The sequence below is a fragment of the Alligator mississippiensis genome, chromosome 2, assembly GCF_030867095.1.
Source record: "Alligator mississippiensis isolate rAllMis1 chromosome 2, rAllMis1, whole genome shotgun sequence".
In the NCBI taxonomy this organism is placed as follows: Eukaryota; Metazoa; Chordata; order Crocodylia; family Alligatoridae; genus Alligator; species Alligator mississippiensis.
In genome coordinates, this window is record NC_081825.1 from 8381240 (window position 1) to 8407157 (window position 25918).

At 47.6% G+C, this 25918-nt stretch overlaps 1 protein-coding gene across 1 annotated transcript in view; it reads right to left on the reverse strand.

Moving 5' to 3' along the window:
* Positions 1–7213: 7213 nt before the first annotated feature.
* The window catches only part of ADRA1D (adrenoceptor alpha 1D), a 75645-nt gene continuing 56940 nt past the window's right edge, over positions 7214–25918 (reverse strand). The window contains exon 2 of the mRNA XM_006265525.4: positions 7214–13763. Coding sequence (XP_006265587.3) covers positions 13201–13763 — 563 coding nt within the window. The 3' untranslated portion in view covers positions 7214–13200. The remainder of the gene's footprint in view (positions 13764–25918) is intronic.

A 25918-nucleotide genomic window follows, 5' to 3' on the forward strand; every position in this document is an offset into this window, starting at 1 on the left:
GTCCCTTCTGACCCTACTAACTATGAAACTATGAAATGCAAATCAAATCTTGCTTCCTGCCTTTAAAGAACTTGCCACAAATACAGTTAAATTATTAGGAAGTGAGCCTGAGGCAACTAGAAGGGAGTGCTTCTTCACAGAGTGGGTGCAGCTACACATGCACTTTACTGTGGAGCTGACTAATTAGCCACGCAGTTCAACACCACTGAGCACATCTACACGAGATGCTCAACTGCGCAATAGCGTAGTTTACTGCTCAGTAAGATTGTGCAAGGTTTACTGTGAATTACTCACGATTAATGAGGCTTACCCCAATTAGGTTTACTGCAATTTACTCAGGATTAGCAAACTTTACTGAGTAGTAAGTGTGTGCACAGGTAGGTGCACATGTTAACTGCACAGTAAACCTCACTTATTGTGAATAAATTTGCCATTGGCAAATTTGCTTTTGATTAGTAATGGCATAGTAAGCTCGTGTAGATGTCTGACTAGGAGCAAATCTGCTCCCAGTCAGCCGTCCAGCAAGGGGCAGGAGATTGCTCCCTGCCCCTGGGAGCTACCTGCTACTGGGACGGGCTCCACCACTGGAGCCCAGGTGGGACTATGTCCCCCTGCCCTAGCAGCAGGGAGCTGCAAGCACCCAATCTGAAATCATGATCAGGGAGTGGGGACCTGGGAGATCCTTATAAGGGTCCTTATAACAGTCTCCCAGTACTGGCCCTGTGACCATGGAGCTGGCACTGGGAGATTAGGATCTCCAAGTGTCAACCCTATGGTTGCGGAGCCGGTGCTGGGAACTCCTTGTTGTTGGAGGCTGGGGAGCCTGTTCCCCACCCAGCTCCATAAGCACGGAGCTGGGTGGGGAAAGGGCTGGGGAGCTTCTTCCCTGCTCAGCTCTGCACTTGTGGAGCTGAGACAGGAACAAACTCCCAAACTTGTTCCTCACCCAGCTCTGTGCTCACAAAGCTGAGCAGGGGCCAGGTGCTGCATGCAGTGGGGGCTGGGACCTGTGCTGGTCAGCCCCATCCTCCAATCGGGTGATTAGGGCACGGGGCTTGGAAAGAGCTGCAAGGGCGGAGTAGGTCCCAGCCCCATGCCCGATCTGCCAGTTGGGCAGCTAGCAGCGAGCTAGCTGCTAGCTGCCTTCCCTACAGGTCTTTCTAAGCCATGTGCTCCTGACTGGGGACCCAAGGCCAGGAGTTCCCTGCTGCTGGGTTGGGAGTCATTACCCCCACCCTGGCAGCAAGCAGCCCCAGCAGGCAGGAGCCTTGGCCAGGAGACAGCTGTCTCCTGGCCTGGTACTCCCTGCTAACCCCTGGGATAGCACCAGAGGGAGTCGAAAGCTCCTCCTGGCAGTGGCAGGGGCCCATTGCAGGGCCCCAGGGAGCAGGAGCAGTTTGCTACCATTAGCAGCAAATCTGCTCCTGCTTTCCTGCGTGTGTAGAAAGAAGCCTGCCTGGGAGCATTTACTCATGAGCAGTTTACTTGCAAGTAAATCGATCCTGGATCAAATAATGCATGTGTAGACATGCCCACTGGCTACACAAGTGCCAGTACTAGGGTGCAGTAGATTAATTAGAGCCTCTATAAAATAGTATTGACAGTGACAGCACTATCTATAGCAGGGTACTTACCTGTGCCACAATGCTCATGTAAACGGTGACTGGGACTGGCTGGAGCAAAAGGGTGCTAAAGCGAACGGGCCACTTGCCACCCAGCACCTCACTTTAGCACTCTCAAGCCCCAGCCAGTCCCTCTGCTACCACTTAGAGCAGGGGTGGGCAATTATTTCAGGCAGAGGGCCGCTTACTGAGTTTTGGCAAGCCGTCGAGGGCCACATGACAGGCAGCCAGGGGCAGATAAATATTCATTTTCTAGATTTTTTAGGAGCCCCGCGGACCAGATAGAATGGCCTGGTGGGCCACATCCGGCCCACGGGCTGCAATTTGCCCACCCATGACCTAGAGCCTGGGGCTGACTCCCCCAAACCTCCTGCCAGCCTGGGGCTGCTCTGCCCTGGCTCTGACGGCTGTGGTTCTGGGTGTACCTGGGATGCTGTGCCCGTGAACAGCTGACTCTGGCGCAAACTGCGCTGGAGTTTATTTCCGTGCATTAATTGCTCATGTAGATGTGCCCAGTGCATAATGAATTTGTGGAACCCACATGATCACAAGGTGTTGCAGAAGCTGATCTCATAACCAGGATCCAGGGCAGATCCAGGGGGTGCAGCGGCTCAGTGGTAACCCCTCGGGCTGTGTGGTGCGTATACAGTGGAGCTCTTGCCGGAGGCCTCCTTCCCCTGCCCCTACACCATTCAGCAGGGGAAAAGAGGGGATAAGCGGCAGCAGCACAGCTCCTGGACTCTGGACCTGTATGAAAGCAGGGCTCAGAGAGCTGGCTCCAAAGCCTAAGGCTGCGTTGCCATGATGCTGGATCCGCCCATGCTAGCATTTATCACATCTGTTGCCCACTGGAAGATCTACCCACCAGTTAGGAAACAGGCTAAACACACTGGCTCTGTAGAAAACCAAAGCAGGATCCCTAGCTCAAGGGGAGACGAGTACAAGAGGCATAACTATTTCATGAAACGGGTGACGTTCAGCAGAGACTTTGCGAATGTCTCCCAGTATCTTCCATCTCTTCTGGATGTCTTTCTTCACAACCAGCACCATAGTCCTTTTTGCAGGGTATATCACCACCTGGGTGCTTCTTGTGGCTGTCATGCATAAAACCCTCCCTGGACCTTGTACTCAATGGGACTTTCCCCATGGGTGTTTTTGGAAAGCAACTGGTGTTATTGGCAGTCAGGGGAAAATGTTGCGACCCTGGATTTCCACCTAGCACTGACCTTTCCCTAGTGAATCTGCATATGAAGGAGGCATGTGGTATCAGCTGGTCTCTCGTGCACAGGATGATTCAGGAGGTGGGTTCAAGGGGCCTGTGATATGGAAAGACTTAACACTTAGCATTGAGTTTCTGGCCAGGGCACAGTGATTTGAGGTGCAAAACTGAACACTAGGCCTCGATGAATTGGATGAAACATTTTCCAAATAGCGCAAGCATACGTTCAAAGCTGAGTTCTTAAATATAGTTTTCAAAAAGAGGGCCTGTTGACACCTGCGTGTCTGAAAGTGTTTGAAGTGAAAACTCCACAACCATCAAAGACATATTAAATTCCCTCTAACTGGGAATCGCATCTTGAAGATTACAGTAATAACCATGCCTGTAATGACTGTAATTTCTCCCCCAAACGAGTGCTATTGCCACCGAGGCAGCAAGCTTTGTCATGCCCTGCCTTTAATAAGAGCAAGGTCACCCAAAGACACTCCCCATATTCTCTGATCTGCGATGAGACAACTTTTAGCCAACCCCCTGGCTTTGGATGGAGTTGTAGACAGGTGCTGTGGATCTATATTTCCCTCTTTGGGGTTGCTGGGTTTGTTTTTTGAGAATTTTTGTATTCTGCACACCTGCTGGGATGCTCTGAATGCTGGGATGTTTCTAAAAGAGGTTTGTTTTTTCATGCGCTGTTCTCTATTTCGTCTCCCTTTTATTATGAACAAAGCTGCAAAGAAAAAGGACCTCGTCTTTTGGTTTTTCTTGTAAGCATGCTACTGTTGCAGACTTCACGGGTGGCAAAGCAAAGGTAGAACTTAAAACCTTTCCCAAAACCTTCCTCCCTACCCCTATAAGCTACTGAAGATTATTTTTTTTTGCCTAGCTTGTTGCATTAGACCTTTTTTATTCCCTGAATATCTAGAGGGAAATGGGAGCAGCATTTTGTACTGGCTGCATGCACGGCACTGGGATCAACTACTGATATTAGCTCTGTGAAATGTCTTTCCACTTGAGTGACCTCAGACAGTATTTTTGTCACTTTAGGGTAAAGTTTCTAGTCCTGTCTGCCCCGTTCTGTCTGTGAGCTACATAATCACTGTGCATGCAAACTGAAAGATGTGGATTATTATAATAAGTCTTTTTCAAAGAGCGAGGCGGGGGGTCAGTGCTTTACAATCTGCTTCTGCTACTTCTTCCGCTCCTCTGTTTCACAGCTGCTTTGTATAGACATGTAACACTCCGGTTTGGCACCGTGAATGTGATCGCAGCATCGCAGAGCCATTACGACCGCTGAGCGCGGGGACTGAGCTGCAGGGCAAGATGGTCTCACAACATGCAGATCCTGCTCTCAGCGACGTATCTCTAGATAGAAAGGAGGAAGGAAGGGAAGCATGGAAACGTGTGCCACAGCTTTCCTGAACAGACACGTAAGGCTACGAAAACAGTCCTGATCAATGGGCCAGTTATGTCTTTATTTCACTGGCTTTTCTGTGTGCAAAATGATCACAGGGAAGTTCAAACCTCTGTAAAACTTTACTGGTTTGGGGGTCTGAAATGCAGCTAGCAGACCGCATTCAAAAAGTTCCATCAGATAGTGCAATTTTGGTGGAAAAGACAGTTCCCACAAACTGTGGAACATATTGCGGTGATTTTTTTCTTGCAATTTTCTATCAAATAATGTAAAAAAAAAATGGTTTGGGTTGATATGTTTCAAATTCAACATTTGGACTTGTTGACCTGAACAGAAACTCTCCCTGCTTCCCTCCCCTCCCCAAGTTAATTTGACATAAACCTGCATCTCCATAGGGTGTCGTTGTGCTTTATATGCATTGTGTGAGCTGCAAGAAAATCATTTTACTTTAACCTTCAGGGAGCAGGGGTCGTAGAGTTGAAAATCCCCACAGAGGAGGTCAAAGGAGAGAGGATGTTCCAAGACAAATGAAGCTTGGGCCAGGAGCAAAAAATTCAGATTATAGGGGAATTGTCGATTGTGGCACCAGCCAAGTTGAAAGAAAGGTAGCTTAAGGAGGGAGGGACTTCATATGAGTTAGAAGACAGGCCATGAGCTGCAGGAGGAGAAGTTTGGAAAAAAAACTCAAGGACTCCTGAGCAACCACCCAAGACCGCTGAGGAACGGTGAGGAAGCCGAGGCAGGGAAATAATTTTGTTGCACCTGCATATTTCTGGTGCTGTTGAAAGTTGGGAGCGATTGGTTGTTTTGGGACCTTTGTATAGTCCCCCTTATGTGTGCTGACTCTTGTGTCTCCCCGATTGGGTAAACAGGAAATACGATTCAATCAAGCGTGTAGCTCTGGAAGCGGTTGTGCTCAAGCTACCGTGCAATCTGAAGGAACTGGCACTAGTCGAAGCCCCAGTTCTCAGGAAGCAATGCCAGCCCGAGGGCTTGCACCCTCAGCCGGTGAAACTGGGGGCTTTGCACAGATTCATGAACCTTGGAGCACAGAAGCCCAACCTCTTAGGACCCCAATCCAGCAGCCTGGTGAGCATATCAGACCGGACGAGGGGCTGGGATGGACCCATTCCCAAGCCTTGCCTCCCAGTGCCAAAGCCATTAGGCTCACGAAGATCTGTGCTTCAGTAATGAATACTTGCCTTGGTCATTCTCCCACATATTTACTGCTGCAGCTTCACCCTGGTGTTTTCGTATCGGCTCGCTGGCAATCAGAGAAACACCCCGACTCTGTTCGTTGGACCTTGGCAAGCAACAAAAGATGTCTCCTAGCTTCACTGCCCGTGGTGCCACTTGTTGTGCTTTCAGGTGCAAACTTTGCCTGGTTCTTTGTTTCTCTAAGGGCCAATCCTCTGAGGTGCTGAGCTTCCCCAGTTGATGCCAGGGGGAGCTTACCTCCTCTTAGGATCAGAGCATCATTGATTTAATTGGCTGCCTAGACCATCCAAGTCGTTCAGCCCTGGACCAGGTTTCAGGAATCCTGATGCTGATCCGCATGGAAGCAGCAGCAGGGATTTTCTGCTGTGTTAGCCATATAGAGCAGGCCAGTTATGCAGTACATCAAGGTGCGAGACAGAAGCTCTGTCTTCCAGCTTAGCAACCCATGGTACATCACCTGCCAAATGGAGCAGGCAAAGCCAGCATTGCACCAGCTCAACACAAGGCAGGATAAAGGAAGCATGTGAAAGCTGAGATGGGACTGTTTGCCCAGGCAAACGTGGTCATACTGAAGGATCATTAAGTGCATCCAATGACAGCACTTCCATTTACTTTTTTCAGTGCTCTGAAGTACTTCAGTATTTTAATTGGGAGGCATAAAAAGGTCTTACGTTCCTGTGAAAGTCAGGGTCAAAACTGCCAGAGACTTCACCATGGAGTGTGAGCAGGTCTGCGTGCAAATCATTGCAGTGGGTGGGTCATAAATCACTGGCAAATAATTAAGGGAGACCCCTTTAAAAATGTTGCGCTTATTAGCCACATTAATCACGAATAGCTGTGACTTTATGAAGGTAAAACAGTCATCATGGGGCCTATGGTTGTGTTTCATTGGCTGCATTGTAAAGAGATATTTCAGTGTCCCTAGGACTGTGGTTTTTACCTGGAACAACTGTAAAACATTTGGGATTATTATCCTACAGCACAATTTGAGTTTTTGGCCAAATAGTTTACCGGAAAAATGAAAATTTCAAGATGTAAAATATGACCATGATAACTTAGGAGTCATAATTTCATTGATTCATGTTCAAGTTCTCTTCTATGGCCTGGGCTCCTTCGCTGGACTTCGTCTTCTATGATGCAAATACAGCTGCCATGATGCACGGCACCCTGGCGCGTTGTAGGACAAGTAGGCTTGCAGTCAGTCAGTCGGGTGCATGGAGGATAATGAGGTCATGAGTTCCTTGAACTACAGGACTCGCAAGGCACTATGGTGACATTTTACAACTGAAATATTTTACTTTTTAGGATTTTGGTGCTTGAAGAAACCCTGACATTTCCTACAGAAAACAAACACTGGCTGCAGAAAGTTCAATCAAAACTTCAATTAAATTGGACTGGCAATTTTTGCTGACCCCATGTCTTACACTTGGCCACGCCTAGGCATTAGCTGACCAGAGTCACCCCTTCCCATGGCCTCCACATCTCCCACACCCCAGTTAGCATTTTGGGAAGGGCAGGCTTGTTCTGATACCTTGACATTTCAGATCATTTGGGGGCTCTTTTCAAACTCCCATTTTATATGCCCCCTGGTCACACTTTTCTTGAAAACATTCCTGTTTCTGAGAAAACAAATCCATTATAAATATCTTCTTTTTAACTACAAGACTCCCCCCCCTCCCCGGCCCCACCATTTCCAAAATCACATAAACCAGAGTCACTCCCCCTTAAAAAGAACACCATACCTCCTAGACAGGATTGTGCATGTATTTGGTACAAACAAAAATATGTGCATTCAGTTTTCATAGCGCTTACATCAAATCCAAAGTAACTTGGATCACGGAACAGAAATACTCTGGCTAATAAATACATCTGAGGATGAAAAATAAAAATCTATACATAAAAAAAATCCAAATGTCTGCTAAAGGAAATGTACACTTATATACACGCTGTAAACAATAGACAAGTTGCCAAACTTCAGTCCAGCTCAGTGGTGGGGATGGACAACTCTCTTCTTGGAACAGAAACCACAAGGGTCTGCTGACTGAATTGGTTTTGCCAGCCATCCCTGTCATTAGGCCATCAAAGCAGCAAGGTAGAGCAATGCAAAACGGAGGCTGGAAAGCCACCGTAGGGAGGATGTGGGAGCAATGTGTTGTGGGAAGATTAGGCTGAGGCCATATAGCAATTAGAAAGGCCTCAAATACTCTTCCTTTGGTGCAAAGTTGTGGGAGCTGGGGGGGGTCTTCTCCTTTTCCTGCTGATGTTGACGCTACTCTTCTGAAGATCTGACATAAGATCAGCCTCGGCTATAATTAAATATTTACTCAAATCTAAGATGAATCCCTCCCCCCCGTCATCAGCAAGGGGGGAGATGGACATCTTAGATTTGTGTACAAAGCAGGGTGGATGGGGTGAGGCAAGTGGCTGCTGCGGCTCTAACTCGGGCCTTGAACCTGGGTCAGGGCCTAAGTCAAAGCCACGGCAGCCATGCCTCCCCCTCCACTTGTCCAGTGCAGCTTTTGTCCCCCCCCCATCCTCTCCCCTTACTGTCGGGTACAACTCGGCTCCAGCTCAGGCTGGATTCCCTCCTGGGCATGGAGCACAGGGAAACTGCGTCCCCTGCTTGGCCAGTCAACAGCACCTCTGCTGCTACATGGCTTGGCCAGGGTTGAGCTTGCACGTGCTATGCTCCAGGGAGGGACTAGATCAAGCAGCATCTGACAGTAAGCGGGGCTTGGGGCAGAGACTGCAGGGAGCAGGGGGAAAGGACAGAGATTCTGGGGAGGAGGGAGGAGGGGGAGAGGCTATGGGGAACTGGGGGGGGGGTCCCAGTGGTGGTGGGGCAGGAAGGTTTCAGGGGAAAAAAGTGGGGAGGGGCAAGGGGGCAGTAGGAGGGAGATGAAGTCAAGACAGCCCTCTGATAATTAGATTCAATACCTGGAAAATGCTAACTAATTTATACATTCATCTTAAATTCAGGGTCGACTTAGATTTGAGTAACTACGGTATGCATCCAAGTCAGTATCGACTCAGGTTGAAAATCCCATCTTTCAAAATTCCTTCGCTCACTGCTTGACATAAGTAGGCAAGACCTGGTGGAAGGATTACACCCAGGTTTCTGCTGAAATCCTTTCCTCGGGTAGATTTAAATCCTTAGCACAAAACTATCCTTGCAAGGGGGAAAGGTACATCCCTGATTTTATATATATAATATAAATATTTAACCGTAATGCACTAGACTGCAGCAGTTGGCAGGTTTTATGACACTATTTTATAGTGGATGCATCTAGATATTTCTAGTCTATGCTCGGCGGACTCGCCAAATGACTTAATTTAAACACTGGCACAGCTGCAATTAGCAAATAATGGAGATGTATGTGTATGTGTAAGGCTTACGCCTACTTTTGTCCCGGCAAATCCCCTGCAGCTTTGAACAGAACCTAGAGGGAAAATCAATAAAACACCAAGCAAACAGGCATTGCTTTACCAAGTGCTTTCAAAGCATTGGAGGCTGTAAACTTAAGTATTTTAAGACATAAAAATGAAACAAAAAACCCACTAATTTAAAAGATCAGACAGAAGGGTTAGCAACCATCTCAGCTACTAAGGAGAAATCTTCAATAAACTGTTTGCCAGCAACAGATAGAAAGCACTGCAAAGTCTCTAGTTTGTAGGGAAATGTCTATCATTTGGGGACATGATGTTATATGTGTGTACTTATCTATATGCACATAGAGACACAGCTACACACACACCTCTGGACTGGTGGATGGATGGATTCTCATTTTGCCGTGTGAGGAGTGACCCACGTAATTCCCTTGATGTTATCGAAGGAGGCCAAATATCTATACAACCTCTTGCTAGGACTCTATTGTGGTAGGTGCAATTAATATTCAAGGTGCATGCTAGTTACTTAGATGGCTAAATGTCCTGCTGGATCCCCCCACATTATAGCAGCTACTCACTTGCACCCACAATAACTTGTATCTACAAACTGCAGCATCCAAATAGCGGCCCAGAAATGGGGTACCCACGGGTGGGGTTTCTTTCCTTTGCCCAGGAGCACCAGTCCTCCGAATGGCAGATGTGTCACACAGCCGTCCCTTCCAAATGGGTTACTCACCCCTGGATGATGGTGAAAATCTTTCTTCAGTGTCAGTGAACTGTGTGCTCACATGTGTGGAATGGCAGATGAAGGCAGAATGAAAGGATCTTTTATACCCTCCATGTCTCTCTAGACCTGGACCTATGACAAGCTAACACTGGCTTAATTTTCATTGGGTTGGTACTCCAGTGGAAATTACACCCTGGTCCTGAGTGGACAGATGACGAGTAGCTGCCATATAGAGGCTGTTCTAGTGCTTTAGGAGGTGAAGGTGCATGTAACAGCCTGTTTCCATAGGGCATGTGTCTACTCCAAGATAACTGAAGGTACGTAACATCTACCTACAACAGTGGCGCCTACCCCAGTTCATTTATACTGCTGTGTTTTTCTGGCTACACCGGATTCTGGTAAGAACACTAGTGCAGGGGTTGACATCATGTATCTGCTCCCTTTTTACACCAGCAGAAAGGTATAAAACATTTAGCACGCATTTTACTCCAGTTGGCACAGTGCCCCCACCCCATTCATGCTATGATCAGTGTTTTGTTCAATATATGTGGGACTTCTCCTTGTCCTTTTTTCCACAACTCCACCCAAACTGCCTGGATCCCAGCACCAGTGACCATGAACTGCTCTGGCTTTGCCTGTATTGTGCTTTCTTACAGTTCTCTGACCCCGATTGCTTTATCTCAGGTTGGGTGGATTAGCCAAATGCTTTAGAAAGGCCCAGTCCAACTCTGTCCATTCGCGTTACTGGCAGGAGGAATTTAGCTCCAAATGGTTAGCATTAATTAAAGAAGGACTGCAAATTGAAAAGCTCTCACTGATGGCAGTGGGAATCTCATGTGTGTGGTAGGAGCAGGAGATGGCCCATGCTAGAATGAATGCACCTGCTCTTAGACGCTAAGCAGTTCTGCAAATTGGACAGTATTTGGATGGAGACCCCGTTGGGATTTCAGCTGCTCTAAATAAAAGTCAGGGAGTTGGGAGTGAATGCCAGACCCCAGACACTGAATGAATGGCAAGACCTGATTTCACCCCCCAAGGACGAGGACCCAATAGAGAGGGGAAGGAAGAGCAATGGCCTTGTGCCAAGATTTGTACATCAAACCACGTGCTGACATGGCTCTTACAGTACTAAACAGCCACTTTGTGGGCATATTTACATGAGATGCTTTGAGCGCAGTAGACTAGTTCTTCTGCACATCCGTGTGGTGGGCAAACCCCATGCTAATGCATAGTAGAATTAGTCTCCTGTGTAGTAGTGTCACCTAAAATGCATGTGCCGGCACTTCTGCACAGTAGAGCTAGTTACTGAAAATTTAGTTAGTGCTGTGCCTGTTAATACAGGCACTAAACTAAATGTGCAGTAACTAATGTGCATTAATGCATGTGTAGATGTGCCCTGCTGTTCCCAGATCTGCCTCTTTTAGCAGCACTGGAGGGTGTGTCTCACGAACCCGAATCAAGAACAAATAATTGGGAAAATCAAAATACCTTTCCCATAGACTTCCCACTGGGAATGTTGCCATTGGCATGGCAAAACTGAGCTGGGAATGCCGTCCACCAGCTGGCATTGCTGAGCCAGGACTTTGGCCCTCTCTGAATGCACATGCTACCCAAAGCAGACAGGGCTCGGTGTGGGTGCGGTTTTGGCTGGTGCTGCTTCATGCTACCGGCTTTCTGCAGGGAAGGATTTTGAAAAACCCCAGAACTGCTTGTGCAGTAACTCATCCAGTTCAGTATCATAGCAAAAAGGGTAGGAAGGTGTTATGATAACTCAGATATGAACCACTCCGTGTACCACATTTGGGTATCCATTACAGTAGACTCTCTTCCCTTGGTTTTTTGGGGTTTTTTTGTTTTGTTTTGTTTAAACATTTTTTATATTGAATTTCTGTTGCAAAGCAAACAGAAAGCAGGAGAAAAGCCATAACACCCTGTTTTCCTAACTCTGTGAGCCTGGCAGCTAGATTCCTTGTTTAACAAAATCACAGTCAGAAATACCACGTAAACTAGTCCAGGCTCCAGTAATGAAAGACGTGTGAGGCTCAATGGGCCAACTTCTGTCCCAGGTGGGACTCTGCTGATGCTGTTGGGTTTACATTGGGGACCAATTTGGCATAATGGCTCCACACTGGAATTTGTTTTCCTGTTTCTTTACTTGCATTTGAGAGTGGGCCTGAGTTAACTGAGACTGAGTTAAGATCTAAAGGTTTCCCAGGACCACAGAGTTTTTAGATTTGTGGCCCATTTCTTATCTTGTAGGAGGTTTGGTTGGGAGCCTCCTGGGCTCCACAGCTGCCTAAAAATCTCAGTAAAATAAACATCTAGGATACACATCTGGGCAGGGTTTGACAAACCAATTGTCCGAGTGCAAATATGCTAGGAAGCACAACACATAACTCGGTGCCGGGACTCAGTGAATGGATGTGCTACTGATGGTGCCCTCCTGGAGGGTCACACATCATCTTTCTCCACATTGCCTGAGTACCCAGAAGCCACTGCATCCTCTTGGATGAGGCATCCTGTGTTGGCTCTGTGCACTTTAGACAAAATACAAAATAAACAATGTGCCCTTGCGCGCACAAATGAGGAGTGCTGCTGGCTACTGACTACTTCAGCTTGTACAACCAGGCAGTCTTGGGTTGGAATTGTATTTAAATGGAACAAGAACAATGCATCTGATCCTGACCCAGATCAGCTGAAAACACCTGAACAGCTTGAAGGAGGAAGAGGCAAATAGATGTGCGAGGAGGAAAGGGAAGGAAGAGAACCACGCATGACCAATCGCAAAAGGCATGTTTGGCATTGCCTTCCCTGCGCTGATGCTGAAGGGCTGGGGTGTGGTCAACAGTAGGAGGGCTAGTGGTGCCTATGGAAAGTTCAGAGATTTGGACTAGAAAAAAGACCCGCGCTCTCATTTGCTTCAGTGTGCAAGAATGACTATTGAGGCATAAACCCAGTTTATGCTTAGGTAGTAAACTGCAGCCACCACAGTCCACAGCAGCGATCACGCCTGGACCAGGATTACATGATGCGGTGGCCTGCATTAATGAAGGACTGGACTTGATGATCTAGGGGTTTGTTACAGTCCCCTCCTCCATGTGCCTACAAGCTCTTACCACTAGAGCTAAAGGAACACCTCTGTCAGGCGTTACTTGTCGGCAAGGTTGTTCCTTGCTGGAAACAACCTTGAAAGGACAACATGAGCAGATGCACTAAGACAGTAGAATTGCATTCAACGTTGGTGTCTTAATGGACTTGATCATGCGATGCTTTTATCTCACAAGATTCATCCCATTTTCCCGTGAGCTGCACAGCTCCTTTGAGACACCAAGGTGTTATTACACGAGATGGAACAGACCCTGTCCCAAGAGCCCCACTCTCCCACCACTTCCTTCACCATCGCGCAGCATGATCTGATAATTTCCTGAAGCTCCAGATGTTTCCTCCCAGGAGGAACCTCTGTTCTCAGAGCACTGCATAACCTCAGTGGGTGGCGTTTGCATCCGGGGACACCTGATCGTTGCTTCTACTGGACAAGCACATGGACAGTATCTTTTACCCATTCCATGTAATGCACATAGAAAAAAGAGCGAGAGACCCAACAGCTGTCCCAGTGGCTTTAAATATCTGTTTCTCTCAGCCCACAGCAGTCCGTTAAGTCATACGTTTGATAGTCAATAGTTTCCGTGAAGTCATTAGGGATCGCTATAGAAACGGACTCAACCTCTGTCTTGTAAGCTGCGGTCACACTCCCTTTGCCTGAGCCACCCCTGATTTTGTGGGAGAGGCTGTTCATCTTCTCCTTCAGCTGGGTGGAGGATGGCTTCTGGAAATGCATTTTCCACCCTCTGAAGCTTAGCGTTCTCCTCTGACTGGTTCTTTCCTGGGGCGAGGAGTGAAATATGAAAGAGCTGTTCAGGGTGGCAATTCTGGGCTTCATGTCTGGGTCTGAATCCCGCCCAGAGCTGCTCATGGAGGCTCCCCGCCAGTGGTGGTCATACACCCTCCAAAGCGGTCGCCGCCTCCGGCGGCACTGGCACTTGAGCAGCCGGATGAAAGCTCTCTTGAACTCCTTGCTCGAGCAGGGGTAGATGAGAGGGTTCACACAGCTGTTGAAGTACCCCAGCCAGAAGATGACTTTGAAGACCATGTCTGACGGCTTCAGGGATGGAAAGAAGGAACCTGGGAGGAAATCAAAACAAATGAGGTTAGAGGAGGAGAATAGCTTGACGGCTCAGAAGAGAAAGATCTGCTGGGGAGGTGGAAGGGATCTTAACCCTGCCTACGGTAGGCATGCACCAGAGCTAAGCACTTGGTTGTGGTACTGTGCCCCATGTGGAAGACCACCATTGCCATCACCATGAGCTTGTTTCAGTGCCTGATTCTCTAGGGATCCATCTAGCCCCCTCTACTTGGGGTGCAGAGGCTCTCCCAGCACCAGAAAAGGTGAAGTCAGACTCTGCAATGGGAGTCAGATGCCCAGAGGCAACAGTAGTGGTAGTGGTAATGGTAGCGATAGTGGTCGTGATAGTCATGAGCTGCTTACAGGCCAACATAGCTTCATGGGATTAGCTTTAAAAGAAGACCCTTGGATTGGGGGAATAAGTTCTCTTGTCATCTCCTTGCATGCCTGCCCGCCCAGCCCCCGTCCTGCCTAATGGGGAGAGGGTTTGGGCTTAAACTGTTTTTTTTACTAGTTTCCACAATTCAATGGAGGGTTGGAATCCATAATCCAGGCAACAGAGACCTCTTCTAACGTGAAGAGGTGCAAGCATACAGCTCAGCTTGTGTCACCCACCTGCGTGGGTGCCTGTACAGGAGACAGCATCCAGGACAGCCTGGGGTCCTCACCAAGACTGTTGGGTGGTGAAGGAGTCTTTTGAATGGTGAGGGATTCTTTAAGTGAGATTACCAACCCATCGCAAAGAGACACCCGCCAACCATTGCATGATGACAATGTACTGTCAAAGGCTAGATATGAACCGGTCCCATGGAGCTGAAAGCCAGTCCCCATAGCCAAGTAGTAGCACTATTATTCACTGAAGATATCACACATTTGACTCTAGGGCTCGCTACTTGGGGTAACCATTTTTTTGTTGCTGGAACTAGTGTTATCAATGAAAGAAAGGGATCCTGTGCCCTGATTTAGTGCTTAGGCACTAGTGCCCATAGCTTCTAAGGTACGCAAACATCTATCTGCCTCTGTGGGCACTATTGACACCTTCCAAATTAGCCTTGTAGGACTTCATACTCTCGAGGTGACTCAGTTACTGCTCTAACTGGCCATGGGTATGCCAACAGGCACATAAGTCACACATAACTTCTGACATCACCTCACAGTGCAGAGCCCTTATACACATAGAAGTCACTGCAGCCTGGAAGAGGATTGACAAGCTAGGCATTCCCGCATCTGTCTCACCAAGAGAGCTTGTCACGTGTGTTGGGAACACACTTGAGGGTATGTGTGAGTGTTTGCATGCCCCTAGCAGTTCTGAGACACAGACATCCTAGAATAAGCAGTGTTTAGGACATTGTCCTTGGACATCAGGGATCATATGCCAAGTGTTGGCTATGGGGGGGGGGGGGTGTTGAACCCCTGTCTCCTACCTCCCAGATCAAGGCTGTACTCATCAGGGTGTTGCCTATTCCAGGACGTGCCTCTCACAATTACTCCTGCTATTTTGCTTTGTATAATGACACCCTGAACTTCTTACAGGGGGCTGCAAAGAGGATGGAGCTGGGCTGTTCTCAGCGGGGGCAGACGGCAGGACAAGGAGCAATGGGCTCAAGCTGCAGCAAGGGATGTTTAGGTTGGATATTAGGAAAAAAGACTTTCTCACTAGGAGGGGGGTGAAGCACTGGAATGGGTTACCTAGACAGGTTATGGACTATCCATCCTTTTTAAGGCCCGGGTTGACAAAGCCCTGGCTGGGATGATGTAGTTGGGGCTGGTCCTGCTTGGAGCAGGGGGTTGGACTAGATGTGACCTCCTGAGCTCCCTTCCAACCCTCATTTTCTATGATTTTATATATATTTATTGAGTCTATAGCCCCAGGTGCCAGGCTGATGCCATTTGTGGAACATGTAGATTCAAGTCCCCCCTCCAGGAAAAATTAAATTATACAGCACGGATTTGCTCCAACAGTTAAGTGTCCTGGGATGGGGACTTTGGGTCTATCTTGGACTGATTTGAACCCACATGCTCCACACTCCAGGCGAAATCTCTAACCACGAATCGCTGGCATATTTTCGAAGTAGGCTGCTCCCTGGGTCTTAACAGGGCACCGTAAGTGGGTTTGTAGCTCAGGAGCCTAAATAAAGGTAGATGCCTCTATCTGGCCGGTCAGCTCTCAGGTACCTAAAGAGCAGCTCAGTTCCTTCTCCATGCCATCCCTGGATGATATAACAGCTCAGGGCCCAGCTGGCTTCCGAGATGAGGTGCCAGAGAACATGGGCATCTAACCCAGGGTTCAGGGAAATCAGGGATTAGGCATTGCAATGCATGAATACCACTGAGGATCTGGGTCTAATACCGGTATGCTGCAGTGACAGATGTAATGGGTATTAATCTGCAGCTAGAAATAGACAGATACAGACAGATAGCCTTGGGCCTTCTATTTATTTCCTAATGTTGGATTAAAAAAAAGTCTCCCAAGAGCTTGCTGAGATGAGTCACTGAAAAACATTACAGCGTGCTGGCAAGCGGACAGCTGAAGAAGGGATGTAAAGGTGCGTCTAGAAGTCGCAGTGAAACTCAGCAACCTCTGAATGCCTTTATCAGCATGGAGGCTGCTCCCACCTGAAGGCAGATGAGATATAATAGTATTGAAGGAAGAAACAGCTCCGTCGCCAGTCATTGGCAATTGCTCTGTGTAAGCTGTGTCTCCAGGATTGAACAGGTTTTTATGGAGAGCTCGGGCCCCATCCCTCTTGAGTAGCTCCCAGTTGAGAGAGCAGCAGCAGTAAGAGGTCTGTTTATAAAATCATCCACATATTTGAAGCCTGGATGCCAGTTAGGTCAAATGGAGCTGGGGGTGAGGGAAGGGAGAGTCAAGTTTTTAGGACAGATTAAAAAAAAGGGAGTGCTAGAGGTGAGAAGTCCTATTTCTCTTTCAACAGTCTGAGGCCAGAGCAGTAGGCCTGCCCTGAGCATGCTCACCTAGTTAGGCCCCCTGGTAAGACGGGTGATGTAAAGCTTCGTTTGTGAATCTCAGTGGGGCTTAGGTGTGAGCTACGTGCTTGGCTGTTCATTGCTGCTTGGACACAGATAGACTCCTGCATGCCCAGCAGCAGGAATTCAGAGACCTAAGGAGCTTTGCTGGTGGAAACTGAGACACTCAGGTTCCTCCAGGGTTAGGCAGCAACTGAGCGGAGGACGGAGGATCTACATGTCTGATGTAGCTTCCCAGGATGTTTAATGGATTTAGCCCTTAGGTCAAGACTCTCAACTCAACTGCTCTTCTGTAGCATCAATCTCCTAAGTACCATATTTTCTCATATATAGCATGCCTTCAAATGTAATCCATGCCTTTGAAAGGGATGATGAAGAATTTCTTCCCCCACCCCCACTCCAGAGTGATGGGTGCAGAGAGCAGGGACAGAGCCTAACCTTCAGCTGATTCACCTTCCCTTTCCTGCTTAGCTAAAATCCTAGCTGCTGTTGAAGACTGGTCTCCACTGGTGGACTTCTGATCTTGAAAACAGCTAAAGAGCTGGGAAATAGGAGAAGAGACTAGAAGCCCTAGCAAATAATAAGATTCCCCTAAGTAAGGTTGGCTTCTTTAGTGGAGAGTCAAGACCTTAACATGGAAAGATGGGCTTTAGCCCCTGCGAAGTGAAGAACAATGGGCCATCGACTCAGTGGCCTATTAATAGGCCATTGACTCTTTCCTGCCTAAAGAGTAGCACCGGATCTGCTGCATGTGGAGGGGTCAAAGCAGGGTGCTTCTTTCTTAGGCAAAAAATTCATCTTCCTTGCTTAATACACACACTCCCATTTGGAGGGAGGCTGATTTTGGGGGAAAAGGTGCATGCTGCATGTGAGCGAATATGGTATCTTTGCAGCTCTTCACCTTAAACTCGGTGCCACAGATGCACTATTTAGATAATGATACCAAGCTTCCCCTGCTGGGTTGTTGGAGGCTTCATTCATTAGTACTTCTAAAGTGCTCTCGGTACCTAGATCCTTTATCGGTGTACATGATTTATTGCTACTTGAGAAATCAAAGTCCCCAGGAGAGCTAAGGAAATGTATGACTTACACATACAAAGCCACAGGGTGCTCTAGTGCTGAGACTTAATTTGTTAGTACCGGGAAGAGTTTTATGACACAGTGCCTACTGGGACCAAAATGGTGCCCCTTGTGTGGTGTGGCATAGCCCTCCTCAGGGAATTAGGGCCTGCAGCTAGGGGTGAATAACCAACCACAACTGGCCATGAAAATGTCTACTTTGGAGGCCCTTTTCTGTGAACCTGCTGCAAAAAGGGAGGCAACCCAGTAGGTTTATCTGGTACTGATTGTCAAGACTGCCTTGCATAAGTTCTTTAGAAATGAATCCAAAAGCCCATATGACTTAACACGCAAGGCAACCTTTTCTGCCCAACTTTAACATCGGTGTCCTACTTGCAAAACTCTATCGGCTGGTTTTCAGACTCCACAAAAAAGCCATTGCTCTGTACAGCCCTAGATCACTCCTCTGTCATCGTGTTAGGCAAATGCTCCTGCTCGCCAGGCTACAAGATGCACTGCAAAAACAACCTTTTCCCCTCCCTGTGCCTTTTAGGCCTCTGCATATCATAGAGCACTAGTGCCTTAATTCTGTTTTTAATATCCCCAGCCTGTATCACTGTATTTTCACATATACCACATGCCCTTACACACTGTCTTACACATGACATGCATACCACAATAAGACACGCACCTTGTTTTGAGGTGGAATGAAGAAAACAAAGGTTTTTCCAGAGCCCACTTGGCCACGGCATGATGGCTGCATGCTCCTGGCCTCGCGTGTCAGCTCCACAGTTCAGACTTGAACCTTATCACAGTCACTGCCAAATTGACAGCAGCTTGTGTCTGCTCAGCCAAAAGCTGCTGCCACTCCAAGAGTGGCTACAAAGGTGTCAAAGCTTGAGCGGTGGAGTTTGCAAGGCCAGAGTCAGCAATAAAGTCTGCCCTTCCTTGCCTGCATCCTGGAAAGGGGAGGAAGGGCAGCACAGCCCCCAGCAGCCATTCCAGTGACCACATGGATCCATCCTGGTGGGAAAATCAGCTTCCTTGCTTTGAACACGCACCCCAAATTTTGGAGGGCTAATTTTTGGAGAAGAGATGTGTGTCTATGCGGGTAAAAATGGTAGGTGGTGATCTCACAGCAACTGTATGGAGCTGGCTCTGTAGTCCTGTAAGTCCCAGTACTGTCGGACCCAAGGCTTAAAAATTAAAATGCTTTTACAATACTGCAACAGATTCTTCTTATTTGCCCTCTAGCATTGAGCCCTCTGCAGGTGACTTTCAAGTCTTTTACCACAATCAGGAGGCACAGAAACTTGGTTAGAAAGCTGACATCTTCCTGTAGTCTCATGACTCCAGAAGCTGCGGGTTTAGACGGGAAAGCATCTATCTTTAAGACTTGGAAAAACTGTTTTTTTAAACTCATTTGTACCTTGGATCTGTATATAGCAGTTCCTGAGTTAGGAAAAGACCCTAGGACACAAGGTCACCCTCTCATGATGCTGCCTTTAACTTGCCCGTTGTATATACCTGCTTTCCAAGCTGCATTTTAAACAGGGATCGGCACCAGCTCAGGGCATCACCTGAAGTGGGAAGCCCACCAAGAGAAGAGCACCGTGGCACAGAGTGACCACAAGGTCCAGCCACTATGGGGAGCAGACAGGAGACACCACAACCCAAGGAGCATTGGGTGCTGCCAGCTTCATCAGACGAGCTGCTTCAGCACACATACCCGACAGCCCTCCCCAGCACAAACGCTGAGAGATGGCAGCCGCCCAGACTAAGCTGCTCCTGTCAGGTGGTAAGTGTGGATCAGGGAGATGGATTTCCCTGCCCCACCAGCTGCGACTCTGGCTTTCCATCTCAGCAGGAAGTGTCAGATCTTTAATTAAACATAACGGAGCATATTTGTATTTAGAAACAGTATGGAACAGCAGTAACTACTGGGTTGGGAGCCAAGAAAACTGGCCTTCGTTTCTACCTCTGCCACTGACTACTGAGATCCCGGGTGAGTCACTCTACGTCTCTGTGCTTCAGTTTGTCCACCTGTAAGAGGAGGATAATGGGTGCATCTACACATTGCTGTATGGCAATGTTGCTACGGTGCCGTGCTTTGGTATTTCCTTTTGGAAGTACTACAGTATGGTGCAATATGGGTGGTTACTGCGCCACGCGTGTGGTGCATGGGTAACTTTTGTTGATACATTGCCATAGCGGTGCACTATACTCGGGGATGTGCTCAATGATACTGAGCTTTCCAAATGCTTGATACACACACACACACACACACACACACACACACACACACACACACACACACTATGCATGATATATAATATACATAATGTCTTACATGATAAATAAGGTATTGCATATTACCGAATCATAGATAAGTCGAGTGAGTGAGCCCCCATCTGTTTGGACCTCCTGCTCAAGATGGGATCATTCCCATCTAAATCATTCTAGACAGGTATTTGCCTTAAAAGCTTCACACACAATCTTCTTGCACATCTATTAAACACCAAGAATATCCTAACTTGCTACAGGTCAAGCAGGGGTCACATTGTCAATGTGATACCATTGCAAGGACAGAAAGCTGTTTGTTAAAAGACACTCAAAGGAAGGTGAAAGCCCCCATAGTCCATGGCAGTCTGACTAAAGGGCAAAAGTTCTTCCCAAATTCTTCCCACATCCCAAGTGTGGCTATTATTATATTAAATATTAATATTATAAATAAATCCAAAGTATGCATTATACCATTGTATTGTAAATAAATCATATTATAAGTACCTATAAACTATATATATTGCATCTGTGTTATAACACAAATGGCTATAAAATTGCCACTTCATTGCTAATGAGCTACTCTCTAGGTATTTTCGCAAGCAAAACACTGCTTTGACTCCTCATTATTTCCCCTCTACTGTTTTCTTCATTATTTTGAAAAGAAAACAGAAATATTTCAAGGGAATGAGCAGAGGATTACTGCTATACCTGAGTGACCCCAGAAGCACCAGTTCCATTCACTTGCTTTTGCAAACCTCATCTTAACTGCGTGCAGCAAGCCTGGGTCCTAGACTCACAACAACTGAAGCAAACAGCCATGTCCATCACTGCACGTGTCTGCACATGCATTTATGCCCGCTTAAAATTACTGCACAGTAAGTTACTGTGCAGTAAGCGGGAGTTGGCTGGCATCTACATGTGCAGGCATTAACAAAGTCAGTCCACACACACAGTGTTACTGCACAGTAAGGCATCTACACATGCGTTACTGTGCAGTAACTAATTGGGTGTAAATGTGATACCTGCATGATGCAGGTGTTAATATTATGCTCAAGTCGGCATAAGTCACCATATTTACTCCACAGTACGAGTGTGCAATGTAGACGTGCGCCCGTACTGCGTAGACATTTTGGTTACTGCGCAGTAAATGTGCACGTGTAGACGCACCCACCGAGTGCTTTGCACCTGAAGGCTTTAATGCTCTTCTCCAGGCCAAAGCTCAGTGTTTTCCCTGTTACCATCAGCAGATGTCACTGTTGCTCCCCCATCCTTCAGCCTCTCGCTTGCAGCACGGGAGAGACTGAAATAACTTTCTGACTCAGCCTTATTTATTTATTTGTTTAATTTTAGCTGGGGATGACAAATCACGACACTATGTGACTGAGCGTTAATTTAGAGTTTAGTAAATAATGCTCACTCTGGATATCATTATTATTTCACCCTCTCACAAAACCCTGGTGTCAAAACACCGGGACTGGCAGGAGACTGCAAGAAGCCACAAACCATCCGGGACTGTCAAGTTAAGTCTTTAACTGCCCATTGCCCAGTTAGAGGCTTCTTCGAGAAAAATGAAATCGGTGAAAGCCATGGCTCAGATTCAATAAAGGACATAAATCCAGCCCCTGTTCAGCACAATACCAAATGGCATGCTTAACCTTAAGGTCAATGGAAAATAGATAGCCACTGAAGTAATGTGGTGAGTCAGGTTGAGCATAAATAAGCATGGCCTTCAAGTGCAAGTTTAAGGTTCAGGCCAGGAAAGCAGTCAAACAGGTGCTTAAGATTAAGCATGTGCTTGGACCCGAATGAGATTGAAGCCGGTGCTTAAATTGAATCCTTGGCTGCAACAATTAGCAGAATAAGGATGCTTCCCAGGACTGGAGCCAAGAGCTCTGTGCTTAATTGCAGCCTGGGCGGAGATTACAGGTATTCACTCCGCCTGGATCGGGGTGTGTAATGGGCAGCACGCTTGTACACGGGGATGTGCCTCAGGCTGTGTTTAAAGAGTGGGGGTTTATTCTTGGTGGTGATAGAGTCTAGGCTCAGACACGACTGCCTGCAGTCAGCCAGTGTCTATTAAACCCCAATCTAAAACGAATCCCTGCTCTGAATTTCACAGCTCTTTTCATCGTGATTATGTCTCGAAAAAAAAGTGCTGGATCTGGACTTTTAGAAACTCCAAACTCATGATGCACACCTACATTTTCCAGGCCTGGAGCCACTTAAAACTTCACAACAATTGTGTGTGTGTGTGTGTGTGTGTGTGTGAATGCAATGAGAGGTAGTGATGTACAGTGGTTAGAACTTGAGCCTGTCTGTTAGGCATCCTGAGAGCTAAATCTGGTTATGCTGTTGCCTTGATAAGCAATGATGGACAGATTACGGCAGCCCTCCATGCTTCAGTATCCCCGTCTACAAAACGGGGTAGCGACCTGCATCGAGTTTCCAGTGCTGTCGTGAGGCTTCATTCACTGATGTTTGCAAAGTGCCGTGAATTCTGGGCAGGAAAGGAGCTGTGGCACGGCAAACGATGGAGGATTTAGAGCAGAAGAAAACCAGAAGCTACGACGACCAAGAAAAAAGAAGTCGCCCTTTAGAAAGCAAGAAGCAACTACTTCTCGAGTCGTGCTAGGTAAGAGATTAGCGTGTGCCAAAAGACTACAGGTTTTTTAACAAAACTCAGTATTTATATCTCAGCGTTTATCACATAACACGACTTCTGTATCATACCCCTCCTTTCAGTGTTTGAAGGAAAAGCGGCGCGCTTAAAACAAATAAAATGAGTTCACTGAATTTAAACACTCAGTGGAACTTAGTGCACGTAGAAAAGCAAGGAGCTCATTAACATCCCGTTAGCATGCAAATATACACACTCCTCTGAAGACATGCATAATGAGTGCCTCCATCACTTATTCATCCCACCAGTGTTCACTGAGTTCAGAGTTTATGTCGTGGTTAATGCTTTTATATCTAGAGAAGACGCTGTGTGTCCTTCCATAACTACAGGGAGCCTGCTCATAAGGAGTACAGCTGGGTCTCAGATAATGTAGAGAAGCGGCTAGTAATGTATGAAAGAAACCACCACATTTTCCCGAATCTAAGACCACCCTGAATTGAAGGTGACCCCCAATAATTAGATTCTATCTGTGGAAAATGTATAAATTGGTTATAATTTTTGAGGTATGGAACCTAAATATTGAAGGGTGTCTTCAATTTGGCCCTCCCCACTGCTACAGCAGGGAAAGCAATGGCTGGGGGGAATCAGGTGGCTACGAGGGTCAGGCAGTCCCCTTGCTCTTTGCCCCCCTCCCAGTTCCCCCTACAGTCTTCCTTACCCCCCTTCCATCTGCATCCCACCACCCCCAGCTCCCCACAGCCCACACTGCCAGCATCCCCCACTTCCCAGTCTTTCCTCTTCGCCCTCCCCAGTCTTATTGTCAGGCAGGGCTTGGGCTTTGTTCCCTCCCCGGAGCACGGCGGGTGGAAGCACAGCCCCATCCTGTGCTGTTAATGCTTGGTGTAGACATATTGGGTATTGCACACTTCAAGGACGTATTTGCTACAGCACCTAAATAGTATTATTATTATTATTATTATTATTTAGATTTATACCCTACTCTATCCAGAAAGGGTCTAGCTAGGTCCCGAAAGGAGTTGGCTCCCTGGGGAAGTGCCACGCAGCATGCTGAGTGATGGGACTCAACTCCCTCTACCATGCAGGGGAGAGCTAGGCCCTCAACATAGCAAGCTGGAAGCACCCACTTGCCAAGCAGGGAGACAACACGGTACGTCCTAAACCTGGATTCTCTTCCCAGCTTGTCAGCTCCATCCAAGTGACACCCACAGCCCGGGACTCTGCACCCATGTTCATTCGTTGACCTCTTTTAAGAGCTGCGGTGCTGGCACCATCCTTTTATACAGAAACCCAGTGGCTTGAGAGATTTGGGATTGTTGGCTAAGGAGCTGGGTTGTTGGTTGTAGCCGTGTTGGTCTAAGGACATAGGCAAGCCAGGTTTTTTGGGTAGATGTGATCTCTTTTATTAGACTAACGGATTACTTTTTCCAACTGCTCAGTTGGTCTAATAAGAGAGATCACATCTACCCAAAGAACCTGGCCTTGCTAAGACACAGCGCCCTAGAAAGGGAGCATGACTCTGCTCAGGACATGCTGCTTGGAGGTCTGATCCATTCTCCTTAGCCTATTTCTACATTTCAACCTATGGCTTGAATGTAAACTGCAGAAACAGCCCTGGTGCAGGGCTTTAATCCCCCAGGTCAGTGCCCTAAGCAGGAGATGATACAACCATGCTCCTTCTAGCATGCGGTCCCTCCCTAGCTCCGTGCTTTTAGCTTTCAGCTCTTTTTCTCCGCGCTGGCACCACTTCACCAGGAGTTGAGGGGAGAACATCTGTCCGACTCCCAGCCCAGCCTTGCCTACACCCTGCTGCTTGGGACACTTTCCTGGAGATACATGCTTGGACTCCTTGCAGTGGATAAGGGAATCTATCGTGTCGCCTCACTTCCTGAGTGCTCGAACCATCATCCAACAGACCAACCTTGCCACCACCTGCTCCTGTGGTGGGCTTTCGAAAGCAAGTGGCCACCACTGCCTTATACCAGGGGCCTGCTCTTGCTGGGGTGCGAGTGAAGCCTCCCTGGAGAACACCTGCTTGACGAGCTCCACAGGGGCATGCGTGGGGGAATGGGAAGCTTCTCAATCCTGACTGGGTGGAAAAGGGCCTTAGGTGCCAAGATGAGGAATCATAGGAAAGTCAGGCTGGAAAGGACCTCAGGAAGTCATCTAGTCCAACCCCCTGCTCGAGGCAGAATCAGGCTGTCTAAACCATCCTATACTTTTAAACTTTTACTTTTAAACCATAAACTTGGTTTAAAAGTTTAGTTTAGTTTAAAAGTTTAGTTTATAAACCATCCTATACTTTTAAAAATGCAAAACCAGCTGCCAGACACAATGCTACAACATGCCAAGCACACCCTAAGTTCCCACAGGTAAAGCCGGGGGGTGAGGGCCCTGCTGCAAAGACAGGAAATACTTTGTTAACATCCACTGGAGAGATGACAAGAAGAGGACCACAGCCCTGGGCAAGAGAGGAAAGTAAATCCCCCCCATAGTCCATGTCAATCTGATTGTGGAGCAAAACTCCTGACCCCAAAACGGCAATCGGTCTGACGCTGAGTGGAGGTGTGGGACCCTCTAGCCAGCAACCTCTGGGTTTCTTAGTCCCAGCAGCACTACGTTTTGGGCATGTGCAAAACATTAACATGCAAATAAAGACCCCTCAGGACGTCAGGATTTTCCCAAGGGAGGTGGCCCCTGCGTGGGATTTGTGTTTCGGTTGCTCTCAGTGTGCACAGCTTCAGAGAGGCTGACAGGCCACGTTGGCCATAGATGCATGGCCCATCCTGAGTGTGTGATAATGGGGGAGTTGAGAACATATAGGTATAAAATATGCCAATGAAAGGTGTTTGGCAATAGTCTGTGTTGCCTTGGCAGCCTTGATATATGGGTTGATCTTCCTCACTGGTACACAGGGAGGTGCCTCGGGAAATGATATGATTTAAGGATGCCATGTCTCTAAAGCCTACAGCAGCAGCTCCCTCCCCAAAAGAAAGTATCTGGCCAGCCCAGCAACTCTCCTTCTGTGGGCATTGTACATGGGAAAGTAGGTGAAAAACTACTGTAGCTTGGCTGAGAAGCAGTAGGGTCTCATGGGTATACGTGGGGTACAGGGGTAAGGTGTAGTGCCTGGCAGCCAGGGTCCCAGTCTTGCGAAGTCTCTTTCCCTCTCTGTATCATACGGAGACC